The sequence below is a fragment of the Pristiophorus japonicus genome, chromosome 3, assembly GCF_044704955.1.
Source record: "Pristiophorus japonicus isolate sPriJap1 chromosome 3, sPriJap1.hap1, whole genome shotgun sequence".
NCBI classification, from domain to species: Eukaryota; Metazoa; Chordata; class Chondrichthyes; family Pristiophoridae; genus Pristiophorus; species Pristiophorus japonicus.
Genome location: NC_091979.1, coordinates 261605828 through 261620841, shown reverse-complemented (window position 1 = coordinate 261620841; position 15014 = coordinate 261605828). Strand labels below are relative to the sequence as shown.

The 15014-nt window shown below is 45.2% G+C and overlaps 1 protein-coding gene across 9 annotated transcripts in view; it reads right to left on the bottom strand.

Moving 5' to 3' along the window:
• Positions 1-15014, bottom strand: part of ablim1b (actin binding LIM protein 1b) — a 569062-nt gene that overhangs the window by 226809 nt on the left and 327239 nt on the right. For all 9 annotated transcript variants that reach the window (XM_070876584.1, XM_070876581.1, XM_070876586.1 and 6 more), the window contains exon 3: positions 6611-6794. In XM_070876584.1, coding sequence (XP_070732685.1) covers positions 6611-6794 — 184 coding nt within the window. The remainder of the gene's footprint in view (positions 1-6610; positions 6795-15014) is intronic.

Below are 15014 nucleotides of genomic sequence, written 5' to 3'. Positions count from 1 at the left end.
GGTTAAAGAGGAGATTAATGCAATAGTTAGGAAGGACATTAGCTTGGATGATGTGGAATCTATATGGGTAGAGCTGCAGAACACCAAAGGGCAAAAAACATTAGTGGGAGTTGTGTACAGACCTCCAAACAGTAGTAGTGATGTTGGAGAGGGCATCAAACAGGAAATTAGGGGTGCATGCAATAAAGGTGCAGCAGTTATCATGGGTGACGTTAATATGCATATAGATTGGGCTAACCAAACTGGAAGCAATACGGTGGAGGTGGATTTCCTGGAGTGCATAAGGGATGGTTTTCTAGACCAATATGTCGAGGAACCAACTAGGGGCAGGCCATCTTAGACTGGGTGCTGTGTAATGAGAGAGGATTAATTAGTAATCTCGTTGTGCGAGGCCCTTTGGGGCAGAGTGACCATAATATGGTGGAATTCTACATTAGGATGGAGAATGAAACAGTTAATTCAGAGACCATGGTCCAGAACTTAAAGAAGGGTAACTTTGAAGGTATGAGGCGTGAATTGGCTAGGATAGATTGGCGAATGATACTTAAGGGGTTGAGTGTGGATGGGCAATGGCAGGCATTTAGAGACCGCATGGATGAACTACAAAAATTATACATCCCTGTCTGGCGTGAAAATAAAAAAGGGAAGGTGGCTCAACCGTGGCTATCAAAGGAAATCAGGGATAGTATTAAAGCCAAGGAAGTGGCATACAAATTGTCCAGAAATAGCAGCGAACCCGGGGACTGGGAGAAATTTAGAACTCAGCAGAGGAGGACAAAGCGTTTGATTAGGGCAGGTAAAATAGAGTACGAGAGGAAGCTTGCAGGGAACATTAAGACGGACTGCAAAAGTTTCTATGGATATGTAAAGAGAATAAGGTTAGTAAAGACAAACGTAGGTCCCCTGCAGTCCGAATCAGGGGAAGTCATACTGGGGAACAAAGAAATGGCAGACCAATTGAACAAGTACTTTGGTTCGGTATTCACTAAGGAGGACATTAACAACCTTCCGGATATAAAAGGGGTCAGAGGGTCTAGTAAGAAGGAGGAACTGAGGGAAATCCTTATTAGTCGGGAAATTGTGTTGGGGAAATTAATGGGATTGAAGGCTGATAAATCCCCAGGGCCTGATGGACTGCATCCCAGAGTACTTAAGGAGGTGGCCTTGGAAATAGCGGATGCATTGACAGTCATTTTCCAACATTCCATAGACTCTGGATCAGTTCCTATCGAGTGGAGGGTAGCCAATGTAACCCCACTTTTTAAAAAAGGAGGGAGAGAGAAAACAGGGAATTATAGACCAGTCAGCCTGACACCAGTAGTGGTAAAATGATGGAATCAATTATTAAGGATGTCATAGCAGCGCATTTGGAAAGAGGTGACATGATAGGTCCAAGTCAGCATAGATTTGTGAAAGGGAAATCATGCTTGACAAATCTTCTGGAATTTTTTGAGGATGTTTCCAGTAGAGTGGACAAGGGAGAACCAGTTGATGTGGTATATTTGGACTTTCAGAAGGCTTTCGACAAGATCCCACACAAGAGATTAATGTGCAAAGTTAAAGCACATGGGATTGGGGGTAGTGTGCTGACATGGATTGAGAACTGGTTGGCAGACAGGAAGCAAAGAGTAAGAGTAAATGGGTACTTTTCAGAATGGCAGGCAGTGACTAGTGGGGTACCGCAAGGTTCTGTGCTGGGCTCCAGCTGTTTACATTGTACATTAATGATTTGGACGAGGGGATTAAATGTAGTATCTCCAAATTTGCGGATGACACTAAGTTGGGTGGCAGTGTGAGCTGCGAGGAGGATGCTATGAGGCTGCAGAGTGATTTGGATAGGTTAGGTGAGTGGGCAAATGCATGGCAGATGAAGTATAATGTGGATAAATGTGAGGTTATCCACTTTGGTGGTAAAAACAGAGAGACAGACTATTATCTGAATGGTGACAGATTAGGAAAAGGGGAGGTGCAACGAGACCTGGGTGTCATGGTACATCAGTCATTGAAGGTTGGCATGCAGGTACAGCAGGCGGTTAAGAAAGCAAATGGCATGTTGGCCTTCATAGCGAGGGGATTTGAGTACAGGGGCAGGGAGGTATTGCTACAGTTGTATAGGGCCTTGGTGAGGCCACACCTGGAGTATTGTGTACAGTTTTGGTCTCCTAACTTGAGGAAGGACATTCTTGCTATTGAGGGAGTGCAGCGAAGGTTCACCAGCCTGATTCCCGGATGGCGGGACTGACCTATCAAGAAAGACTGGATCAACTGGGCTTGTATTCACTGGAGTTCAGAAGAATGAGAGAGGATCTCATAGAAACATTTAAAATTCTGACGGGTTTAGACAGGTTAGATGCAGGAAGAATGTTCCCAATGTTGGGGATGTCCAGAACCAGGGGTCACAGTCTAAGGATAAGGGGTAAGCCATTTAGGACTGAGATGAGGAGAAACTTCTTCACCCAGAGAATGGTGAACCTGTGGAATTCTCTACCACAGAAAGTTGTTGAGGCCAATTCACTAAATATATTCAAAAAGGAGTTAGATATAGTCCTTACTACTAAGGGGATCAAGGGGTATGGCGAGAAAGCAGGAATGGGGTACTAAGGTTGCATGTTCAACCATAAACTCATTGAATGGCGGTGCAGGCTCGAAGGGCCGAATGGCCTACTCCTGCATCTATTTTCTATGTCTCTATGTTTCTATGTATCCTTATCCAATATGACAAGCAGCCCCTTAGTAGTGCTTGAAAAAATGGGCACTGTATGGACCAATTTCTAGGCTCTCCCTTTACAAAATCAAATTGAATGTATTCAAACGGTGCAGTGCTGTCAAAGATACTCTTGCAGCTTATTCTTAAACACAGAGCGGTTGAAATTGCCCCGCGCCCCATTTGGGACTTTTACCGCCCGGGCCGGATGTCCCACCTCCCCGGCGTGCAATTGGGCTTTACGCCCCTCAAACGAGGTGGAGCGTTGTCTCAGGTGCTCGGCCTCGTTGGAGGGGCGCTCCCAGGGCATCAGTGCACCGCTGAGCTCAGCGATGCGTGGAAGCGCTACAATACCCCTCCCTTTCAGTTAAAGGGAAGGGCCACTGCGTACTTTGCAGGCACTTTGGTGGCTGCTACTGGGCCACCAAGAATGTGCTCGACTGGGCCAGCGGCCCGGCACCCAAAAGGGAGTGCCAGGCTGCATGATGGCGGCCAGGTCGAGGCAAGGGCATGATTGCCGGGCTAACTGAAGAGTCGGCCATTAATATAAAATGGCAGCCCAGGCATACACAGCCTACCCTTCAAGGAGCGCCCTGGGCGGATGTCAGTGCCTCACAAAGCTTGCGCTGACATTGGCCCGCACCAGCCTCGCAGGCCGCAGGGCAATTTCCCCCGTGGGGCGCAAACGAGGTTGGCGCACACGGCAATGATGTCATCGTGGATAGGGAACTGGTTGGCAGACAGGAAGCAAAGAGTAGGAATAAACGGGTCCTTTTCAGAATGGCAGGCAGTGACTAGTGGGGTGCCGCAGGGCTCAGTGCTGGGAACCCAGCTATTTAGAATATACATTAATGATTTAGACGAAGGAATTGAATGTAATATCTCCAAGTTTGCAGATGACACTAAGCTGGGTGGCAGTGTGAGCTGTGAAGAGGATGCTAAGAGGCTGCAAGGTGATTGGACAGGTTAGGTGAGTGGACAAATACATGGCAGATGTGGTATAATGTAGATAAATGTGAGGTTATCCACTTTGGTGGTAAAAACAGGAAGGCAGATTGTTATCTGAATGATGACAGATTCGTAAAAAAGGAGGTGCAACGAAACCTGGGTGTCACGGTACATCAGTCATTGAAAGTTGGCATACACGTACAGTAGGCGGTGAAGGCGGCAAATGGCATGTTGGCCTTCATAGCGAGAGGATTTGAGTATAGGAGCAGGGAGATCTTACTACAGTTGTACAGGGTCTTGGTGAGGCCACACCTTGAATATTGTGTACAGTTTTGGTCTCCTAATCTGAGGAAGGACATTCTTGGGGGAGTGCAGCGAAGGTTCACCAGACTGATGCCCGGGATGACAGGACTGACATATGAAGAAAGACCGGATTGACTAGGCTTATATTCAATGGAATTTAGAAGAATGAGAGGGGATCTCATAGAAACATATAAAATTCTGACGAGATTGGACAGGTTAGATGCAGGAAGAATGTTCCCAATGTTGGGGAAGTGCAGAACCAGGGGTCACAGTCTAAGGATAAGGGGTAAGCCATTTAAGACCGAGATGAGGAGAAACTTCTTCACTCAGAGAATTGTGAGCATGTGGAATTCTCTACCACAGAAAGTTGTTAAGGCCAGTTCGTTAGATATATTCAAAAGGGAGTTAGATGTGGCCCTTACAGCTAAAGGAATCAAGGGGTATGGAGAGAAAGCAGGAATGGGGTATTGAAGTTCATGATCGGCCATGATCATATTGAATGGTGGTGCAGGCTCGAAGGGCCGAATGGCCTACTCCTGCACCTATTTTCTATGTTTCTATGTCTGTTGTGCGCCGGCCAGGGGGCTAACCGCGGGGCGTGGCACTACTGGTAAATTGGACCCAAAATCTCAGAGGCAATTTCACCCAAGACACTACCGTCGCTCGCCCCCGGGCGGAAAGGCCATTGCATCCCAGGGCACAAAAAGGGGGCAATTTCGGCCCCAGAAAATGTTAACCTGGTCTAATAGAGAATAATTCATCCACGATTGTCAAACATGATGATAAGTAAATTCCAAGTTTTGAAAACACCATTGCATATGCCAATCACAGATAAGTTACATAATAAAAACAGCAATCTCAACAGGTCAGGCAGCATCTGTGGAGGGAAAAGCAGAGTTACCGTTTCGGGTCAACGACCCTTCGTCAGAACTGGCTAGCGTTTCGAAAGAACACATACTAAAGAAGCACTGAAAGGGGGAGGGGAAGAAAGATCAAAAGGGACAGATAAGTTATGCCATTTATTATATTGTGCTCTTTTCATACATATTGTAGTTTTAAAAGTGTAATTTTACAATGGGACATTTTAAAGTAGGTTTCATAAGGTGGCCTGAATCTGTAACACAACAATGTTATTCTAAACATTTCAAGGGATGAAGTTATTATTCTCCTAATCCTTTAGGGTTTTTTTTTCCATTACACATTCGTGGATACAGTTCCCCAGTGATTGGTTCTTGTAATCGTTTAGCGTTTTCTGACTAGGCATGTCAGCTAAACGATACAGCAGATGTAATACCAGCAAGCAAATCACAGCAACTGTATGAAAAACTGGACTAGCTGATAATCATGCAATTTTCTACAGCAAATGCCACTGAGATTGGGAAACTAATCCATGAATCTTGCTGTATATTTGGTATCTGGCTATATCATCTGCAAAACATTCTCAATACCAAGTGTATATAAATCAACAACTTGCAAGCTGTTGTTGTATATAAATCAATTCCCTCGTTTCATGATTGCAATTTAGGTTAACAACAAGTTTTTACAGTGCAAGTCACTCCTATGCACTGAAAGGACATAAGTACACAGTTGTGCATGTGGCTCATATACCATATCTACAGCAGTTATAGTTCAGATGTATATACATTCAGGAAAGCAACAGAGCTTTAAATATAGGTCTTAATGTGTAAGTTACATATTCTTTATTAACTGGATAAATCCAAACGATTTTAACTCTTGTAAGTCTTCTGCCCGAGACCAGTGAGAATGGGCAGCTGGTCGGTGGGGGGCAGAATATTGGGCGGCAGAAGTCCCCACCAGGGATCAAAGGAACAGTCCCCAGCATTCAGCTAAGTGCCTGGGGGAGGGTTCGGGCGGGTGTCACAGTCGAGGTGGGGCATGGAAAAGGCCGGGATGGGGTGGGGGGGTGTCTAGATTTTCCTTGTGGGGCCCACAAAAAAAGTTGGTTACCTTTTCAGGCCTTTTCTGGCCTGACTCCTCCTCCCGCTAGGTTAGCCTGGTGTTAGAATTGGAAACCCACGGCAAGACAGTGGGTAATTCCCACAGGGGATTTTAACTGCTTGGCATTTTTTGGCATTCCATTATAGAAAAGACACTGAAGTCATGGCGTACAGTGTAGAATCACCAGGATGATGCCAGGGATGAGCCATAGTTATGAGCAAAAACTTTAGATATAGAGACTATTTCCATTGGAGCAAAGAAGTCTAAGAAAAGATTTAATGGAGATTTTCTAAATCATGGATGGTTTTGATAGAGTGAATAAGTAAAGACCATTCCCTCTGGTTGGAGAGTCAATGACAGAAGGCCCTCAATTTAACATTATTACCAAGATTCAGGCGAGGGGTTCGGAGGAATGTCTTCGTGCAGTTTTGTTTGAACCTGGAATTCCTTGCCACAGGGAATAGTTGAGGTCATTGCATAATTTACGGGAAATTTGGATAAATATTTGAAGCGGAGCATGGGGAGCGAGGAGGGCAGTGGGATTAGTTTCAGATTACTCGGGCACAGAACTGGCACACTGGCCTGCTTCTGTGCTGTACATCTCTATGGTGCCATGGTTCTAAGTATCAAGAATATTTTTGAATGAAAAGGTCTTATGAGGTTTGCAGTTTTTTCAGGTATTATATGTAGTCTTACTTGCACATGGAGCAAACAAAGCACTTCGGGTGGTAGGTCTTCCCCAGTGCCGTAACTACTTCGCCCTCCACGAACTCTCCACAGCCTTGGCAACGAGTTCCGTACTGCCGCTGGTAATCCAGGGTACAAAGGTAATCACTGTTCTTCATGAAAAATCCACCTTTGGCTAAGTCACAGCCACAAACTGCAAACAAATTGCAAATACAACAGATGTTAGATGAATGATCTTTAAACCGACTACTACAAAGCAAACAAACCCATGTATGTTCTCTCATAGGCCTGCACCCGAGTTTGGCTCCAGATCTGAGAAAGATGAAGGCCTCCTCCCTGATAGTTGAGAGACAGCTGACCACCCCAGAACAATCTGGAATTCAGTCAATGTTTAGTCATTCTCGTATCTAGCTTTATAGCCAATGAAGTACTTTTGGAGTGTAATCATTGTTGTAATGCGGAAACGCGGCAGCCAATTTGCGCACAAGCAAACTCTCACAAACAGCAATGCGATAATGACCAGATAATAGTTTTTTTTGTTATGTTGATTGAGGGATAAATATTGGCCAGGACACCGGGGATAACTCCCCTGCTCTTCTTCGAAATAGTATCATGGGATTTTTTACCTTCACCTGAGACGGGGCCTCGGTTTAACGTCTCATCCGAAAGACGGGGGAGAAAGGGGAATTGACAATTATAGAGATACTAAGAGCATTGGTTTTCCGATGGGGAATTCCTTTTGTATCCACAACAATACCACATACTGTACTAATACCTTTAAAGTTCTGCCAACTGATTAACATTCACATAAAACATATTTTACTGGAAAAGGAAGCACGTTTTACTAGGAATTACTGCTGCAGCTCTACTATTCAACTCTCATGTAAAGAATGGTCTAGTGATGGTGGGGTATTAGTTTTGCTTAATTTTGCATTTCTGAATTGTTCAGTACATAATTTATTGATGACAGAATAAGCTTCATTCAACCATGATTACACACTTAGCCCCATATTAAATATTGAGCAGTTTTTACTCTAATGCCAGCATAACACTGTATTTATGGAATCCTGGCAGAAACATCATTGACTACACATCCCAAATGTTAAATTGTCTTTTCTCTTGACAGATGCCGGTTGACCTGTTGTATATCTCCAGAATTTTCTGACACAGACTCAGAGGGTTGCCCGTATCCCAAAATGACGTACCAATGATGGTTTGTTTTACTTTAAACTAATTCACTAGTTTATGAAAATAAATCACGTATTAAAAACAACTGAATGAACTCAATGGGGAGGCTGAGGATTCTGTTACCAGTGATTAGTTAGTTATGCAACAGCATGCTACGAAGTTCATTACAGAAGATACCACAATATTGTTTCTTTAAGCTCAGTTGGAATATTGGATTGAGAAATACGTGTTTTAAATGCTTCATTCTTGGTTTTATTCCACAGTAGATTCGCGATTTAACTTGCTGAGGTCTTTTCTGATGTCACATCAATGCAAGGTTACTTTAAATGGTAATGCTTGAACAAGAGTGGGCCCCTTTTTCCTCACCAAATGATGTCATAAGTAATCAGCAGTTTTCAGGCAGAAAACAATCATGACTTTATTAGGTTAAGCAAACATTATTAAGATAGTGTTTTAAAAAAAATATGTTGCCCTCAATACCATATTGTATTAAATGACAATTTTACTAAATTTTGTTATTTATTTTCATTTTAAAATCATTAGTTGCACACTTTAAATGTACCTGCCTTTAGTTTTGCACAACATTGTTACAATTTTAAAATAGTACCACCTTCCTCAGAGAATGCCATAAGACCCTGTTATTTGCATCCACACACAGAAGACAATGTCCAGGAAACACAGCCTAATCCCAAGTAAATATGTCCAAATCCAACTATGTGTTTTGAAGTCTAAGATCAGAATGCTGGCTCATTGCTGTCTCTAAAATAATATTACACTGAGAAATACTGTCATGTATATGTAGCTGAGCGGCAAATAAGCAACATCCATACTTAGAAAATAGATATAAAACCGCAAATGCTGGAAATCTGAAATAAAGGAAGAACTTGTAATTATATAGCGCCTTTCACAACCTCAGGAAGCCCCAAAGCGCTTTGCAGCCAATGAAGTACTAAAAAGTGCAAATGCTGGCAGCATGACAGGTCAGCCGACATTTGAAAGAGAAAAGTTAATGTTTCAATAAGTTCTGTTCAAAGCTGACGAACCACAACATTAACCTATCTTTGTGAGAAGCTGACAGACTTGCTATATGTTTCCAGCATTTTCTGTTTCTGGTTACACACAGATTTACAGCATGTGTTGATGTGAGAGCCCCAACATTGTAACTGCAGCCTGATTCTCATTACTGATCGTTTTACTGCCCTTGGCCATCTGCCGTATCAATCATCAAATGTAATGCCCCGAATATCCTTTTTTCATTAGTGGTTAGTTAGTTTGGCAAACCTTCGTTGAAGTAAATTCCGAACATGAAAATTATACCTAACTGTTATTTTTGCTCCAAACAAAACTCTTACATTTTGGCTTCACAAACTCCAGTCCCAAACAACCTTTATGCGTGCCTTGACCAAACTATGTCTCCATGGTTACAGTGAATATCTAAACGCCCTTCATGAATACACGTTTATGTATGTATCAACTAGTACGTCTTTAACCCAGACGGGGTTTACTTAGAACTTCTAACACACCTGATATGACCTTTTTTACCATTGAAGGTCAGCTGAGAAAATTCCATCCTCAGATTTTGCTTTTAAAGATACAGGCCCCAATATTCCTCCCTCCCCACTTTGTCCGAGTGCAGGACTGGCAGAGCGAATGAAAGTGTGTTCTATTTGTCCAGGCCGCTATGGTGTCATGTACCTGAATCTGGCGGTTGCACCCCTGGTGCCGGCCCACCTGCCCTGGGCCCTATAGGGCCTTGCATAGGAATCAGACATAGAATCGGATGCACAACTTCAGGCCTCAGAGGCAGATCCGGCTGCCAGTCATAGGGCCTTCTGATTACTCCTGGAGAACAGCAGCCAGAAGGCCTCGAGGTCCAAAGATCTCTTGGGTTTCCTTAAAAGGAAAGCCAAAACTTAACTTTAGGATTCTCTTCACCTTGATACCCGTCCGACGGGTCCCATGGAGGGCCCAGCACCAGGAAATTGAGATGGGATAACCGGAAACGTCCCCTCCTTCCTAATTTACATCACAACACATCTTCTATTGTATCTGTCTTCACAGTAGAAGGCACAAAAAGTATACCAAAAATCATTATTTTCATAGGCAGTCCCTCGAAATCGAGGAAGACTTGCTTCCACTCTAAAAGTGAGTTCTCAGGTGACTGTACAGTCCAATACAGGAATTACAGTCTCTGTAACAGGTGGGACAGATAGTGGTTGAAAGAGTGGGTGGGGAGCCTGGTTTTCCGCATGCTCCTTCCACTGCCTGCGCTTGTTTTCTGCATGCTCTCGGCGACGAGACTCAAGGTGCTCAGTGCACTTCCTCCACTTTGGGTGGTCTTGGACCAGGGATTCCCAGGTGCTGATGGGGATGTTGCACTTTATCAAGGAGGCTTTGAGGGTATCCTTGGAACGTTTCCTTTGCGCAGCTGGGGCTCGCTTGCCATGTAGCAGTTCCGAGTAGAGCACTTGCTTAGAGAGTCTCGTGTCGGGCATGTGGACGATGCAGCCCGCCCAGCGGAGCTGGTCAAGTGTGGTCAGTGCTTCATAGAAACATAGAAAATAGGTGCAGAAGTAGTCCATTTGGTCCTTTGAGCCTGCGCCACCAATCAATATGATCGTGGCTGATCATGCAACTTCAGTACCCCATTCCTGCTTTCTCTCCATACCCCTTGATCCCTTTCGCCATAAGGACCACATCTAATTCCCTTTTGAATATATCTAACGAACTGGCCTCGACAACTTTCTGTGGTAGAGAATTCCACATGCTCAAAACTCTCTGAGTGAAGAAGTTTCTCCTCATCTCGGTCCTAAATGGCCTACCCCTTATCCTTAGACTGTGACCCCTGGTTCTGGACTTCCCCACCATCGCGAACATTCTTACTGCATCTAACCTGTCCAATCTCGTCAGAATTTTATCGATGCTGATGATGGCGCAACTAATTGTTATTAACTCTAAAAGAAATGAGCAGATCTCAGTTATGAACATTGGCAACCTTTCCTATATGGCCCTGATATTCTGCCTTGTTGTGCCTGGGAAACACTTATTGCCCATGCACAACAGAGAGGAAAAGGAAGCAGGGACCTATTACATTGGACCTCTGCCCCTCAGCTTGGCATCTTACACTATAGCTACTCAGCTCCCCTAACAGTAATAACTTATATGGCCAACCCTAAAACCTCTTCCTCCACTTTAACTGGTTGATCCCCCCACATCTCTTACTTCAGTTGATACACACTGTTCAACTGCTAGCCTTCTCATGTATTCAATCTCCTTGCAGGGCAAAATGGTGTACACCCACATTTCCCACATTACAACAGTGACTGCACTACAAACGTACTTCATTGGCTGTAAAGCGCTTGGAGACGTCCGGTGATCATGAAAGGCGTGATATAAATGCAAGTCTTTCTTTCTTCTTTCTTAAAATGCCTGCTCTCGGCTAGCCACCAGTAGCATTCTCCTCATGCTAAGAGAGATGCCAAGTTTGGCAGCATATTGCCAGCATCAGTTTAATGACTGACTACCTATATTGTTGCCCTAGAATTCCGTGAAGTACCACACAGAAACAACCTTCTGTCGTCTTCTCTGTCTCCTTAATCCCAAGTGGTTAATGCTCTCTGTGAGGATTTTCTGTGTCATTTAACAGGTTCCCACTTCTCCATTGAGCAGTTTTCAGGTCATTCAACACGTTAATTGCCTCTCAGCGATTGGAGTATCTGTTGTCTGGTTTCCTCCCTCCCCTATCTTTTCACTCTACTGAGGAGCTTGCTTATCCTTCAGTTTTCACTTCTGAAAAATAGTCTGCAAACAGAATGTTAAGCAGACATTCCTCTTTCCAGATGTGCTGTGTGCTTCCTGAAATTTCTGGTTTTATTTCAAAGTTTCAGCATTTGCAGATTTTTTTCTTTTTATATAGTGGTCTGAACAATCGAAGCCAACATTTCCAGAAATAATTGAACTGAACACCACTAGATTCTTTTACACATTTTTCTGTAAGATGAGGTAACTTTAATCTCTTTAATCTTCAACGTTAATCTCTATTTCAAATAAAATACTGAACCTGACTCTTCAATGTAATGCTTTACAGGCCCACAAATAAAGATGGCAGCTGGTGTCTTTCACTTTTCTGTAGAATATTTACAGGAAGTGTGTTGACAAGAGTGGAACATGCAAAAGAAAATGTTTTAATCATTTTCATATCTGGCCAATATAGGATAGTTTTCTCTCTTTAACCTTGTCTAACTGAATGAGATAGATCAGAATCTGATATATGTTATCAGAAGCAGTTATCTGTGGTGATCTTTCACATTTTAAATTTTTCAATGTTAAATGGTCTGAAGAGCAAATATACTTTGATGAGTAGTTACGCGCAATCAAGTCCATCACGGACAACATAATGCTGTTGAAGAATGACCATTGAAAAACTATTTCTAGCTGAAATATCGGGGAGAAATCCCTCACTGGAAAAACCATTGATACAGCAGCCCATCATCCAGTCACATGACATACCTCCTGAAGAAACATGAGACTAGGAGTGGCAGTGACATAAGGGGCCCAAGTTTCGAGCCGCACCTAAAACGGTGCAGCCCGGACCTGGACGCCCGTTTTTCGCGGCAGAAAGTGCGCCTAAAAAAAACTTACCTATTCTCCGGCTCCCTGCAGGTCCTCTGGAGCTGGGCGCGGCGCAGCACGAGCTGTAGGGGGCGGAGCCAGGTCCCTGCGCTGAAAACAGTGCTGGGACCTCTGCACATGCGCGCTACAGTGGGCGCGCATGTGCAGTAGCTCCAGGCGCCCAAAACTGTGGGAGGGGCCCGAAGCACACAGCCCCTAGCCCTGGCCGAATGGCCTCACTGGGGCTGCGTGAATAAGGCTCCTCCCACCCGACCGGACCCCCGCTCTCCTCCCCCCCCGGACCTCAGCGACTCTCTCTCCCCCCCTCCCCCCCCCCCGGACCTCAGCGACTCTCTCTCCCCCCCTCCCCCCCCCCCGACCTCTGCGACTCTTCCCCCCCCACCGGACCTCCGCGACCCCCCCCGAGACACGACGCCACCTACCTGAACGGCCGAGGTCTTGGGCCCGGCCGTTCAGCCTCCTTCTCTCCCTTCCCCCCCCACTCTCCCTCCCTCCCTCCCTCCCTCCTCTCTCCTTCCCTCCCTCCCTCCTCTTTCCCTCCCTCCCTCCCTCCTCTCTCACTCCCTCCTCTCTCCCTCTTTCCTCCCTCCCTCCCTCCTCTCTCCCTCCTCCCTCCCTCCTCTCGCCCTCCTCTCTCCCACCTCTCTCTCCCTCCCTCCCTCCTCTCTCACTCCCTCCTCTCTCCCTCTTTCCTCCCTCCCTCCCTCCTCTCTCCCTCCTCCCTCCCTCCTCTCGCCCTCCTCTCTCCCACCTCTCTCTCCCTCCCTCCCTCCTCTCTCCTTCCCTCCCTCCTCTCTCCTTCCCTCCCTCCCTCCTCTCTCCTTCCCTCCCTCCCTCCCTCCTCTCTCCTTCCCTCCCTCCATCCTCTCTCCCCCTCCCCCCCACCCCCCTTCTCCCCCTCCCCCCATCCCCACCCACCCCCCTTCTCCCCCTCCCCCCATCTCCCTTCTCCCCCTCTCCACCCCCACCTCCCTTCTCCCCCTCTCCCCCCCACCTATCTTCTCCCCCTCTCCCCCCCACCTCCCTTCTCCCACTCCCACCTCCCTTCTCCCCCTCCCGCTCCCCTTCTCCCCCTCCCCCTCCCCTTCTCCCCCTCCCCTCGCTGTCAGAAACACAGACACTGACAGACAGAGAGTGAGAGACACACACAGACAGACAGAGAGATAGAGACACTGACAGAGACACACTGGGGGGGCCGTCCCAGCACGATGTTGGAGGACTCCCAGTGCTGCAGTTGGTAAGTAGAAAATGTTTTATTTTTTATTAATTTTTTTTGATTGATTTATTGGTTGATTTATTGATGTTTTTATCATTTATTATTGATGATGGCTCTTTATTTGTAAAACTGAAGTGTTTAATGTTTGTAAACTTCCCTTTAAACCCCCCCATTCCCTATGCCTGATTTGTAACCTATGCCTGATTTTCTAAAGTTTAGACAAGGTTTTTTCGAACGTACAAAAATCTTCACTTACTCGATTCTAAGTTAGTTTGGTGTAAGTTTTCACTGCCTAAACTTTGAAAACAGGCGTAAGTGGCCGGACACGCCCCCTTTTGAAAAAAAAATTCTGTTCCAAAGTGAAACTGTTCTAACTGACTAGAACTGGAGCAAACTAAATGCCGAGAATTCAAATTTCTAAGATACTCCATTCTAAACCAGTTGCTCCAAAAAAACAGGAGCAACTCAGGCCGAAACTTGGCCCCATAATGCCCTGCTATCTCTTCTTCGATCAAAAGGCAATCGGCTCGCATGCTATACTGAGAAACAATGCTGAAATTCAGTCCAGAACAATTCAGCTTACTCTCAGGAATCAAAACAGATTCAAAATGTAATTTCAAAATTTTCACTCAAATGTTAATGATTTCTGCAGGTAATTCAATTGGAATGCAAGTGCTGATTCTCCTGTGGATCTTATGTGTGCAGGGCCATATAACAGGTAACAAATAAATACCACCATCCAATCATCAATATTAATACACAACATAGAAACATAGAAAACATAGAAAATAGGTGCAGGAGTAGGCCATTCGGCCCTTCTAGCCTGCACCGCCATTCAATGAGTTCATGGCTGAACATTCAACTTCAGTACCCCATTCCTGCTTTCTCGCCATACCCCTTGATCCCCCTAGTAGTAAGGACCTCATCTAACTCCTTTTTGAATATATTTAGTGAATTGGCCTCAACAACTTTCTGTGGTAGAGAATTCCACAGGTTCACCACTCTCTGGGTGAAGAAGTTCCTCCGCATCTCGGTCCTAAATGGCTTACCCCTTATCCTTAGACTGTGACCTCTGGTTCTGGACTTCCCCAACATTGGGAACATTCTTCCTGCATCTAACCTGTCTAACCCCGTCAGAATTTTAAATGTTTCTATGAGGTCCCCTCTCATTCTTCTGAACTCCAGTGAATACAAGCCCAGTTGATCCAGTCTTTCTTGATAGGTCAGTCCCGCCATCCCGGGAATCAGTCTGGTGAACCTTCGCTGCACTCCCTCAATAGCAAGAATGTCCTTCCTCAGGTTAGGAGACCAAAACTGTACACAATACTCCAGGTGTGGTCTCACCAATGCCCTGTACAACTGTAGCAACACCTCCCT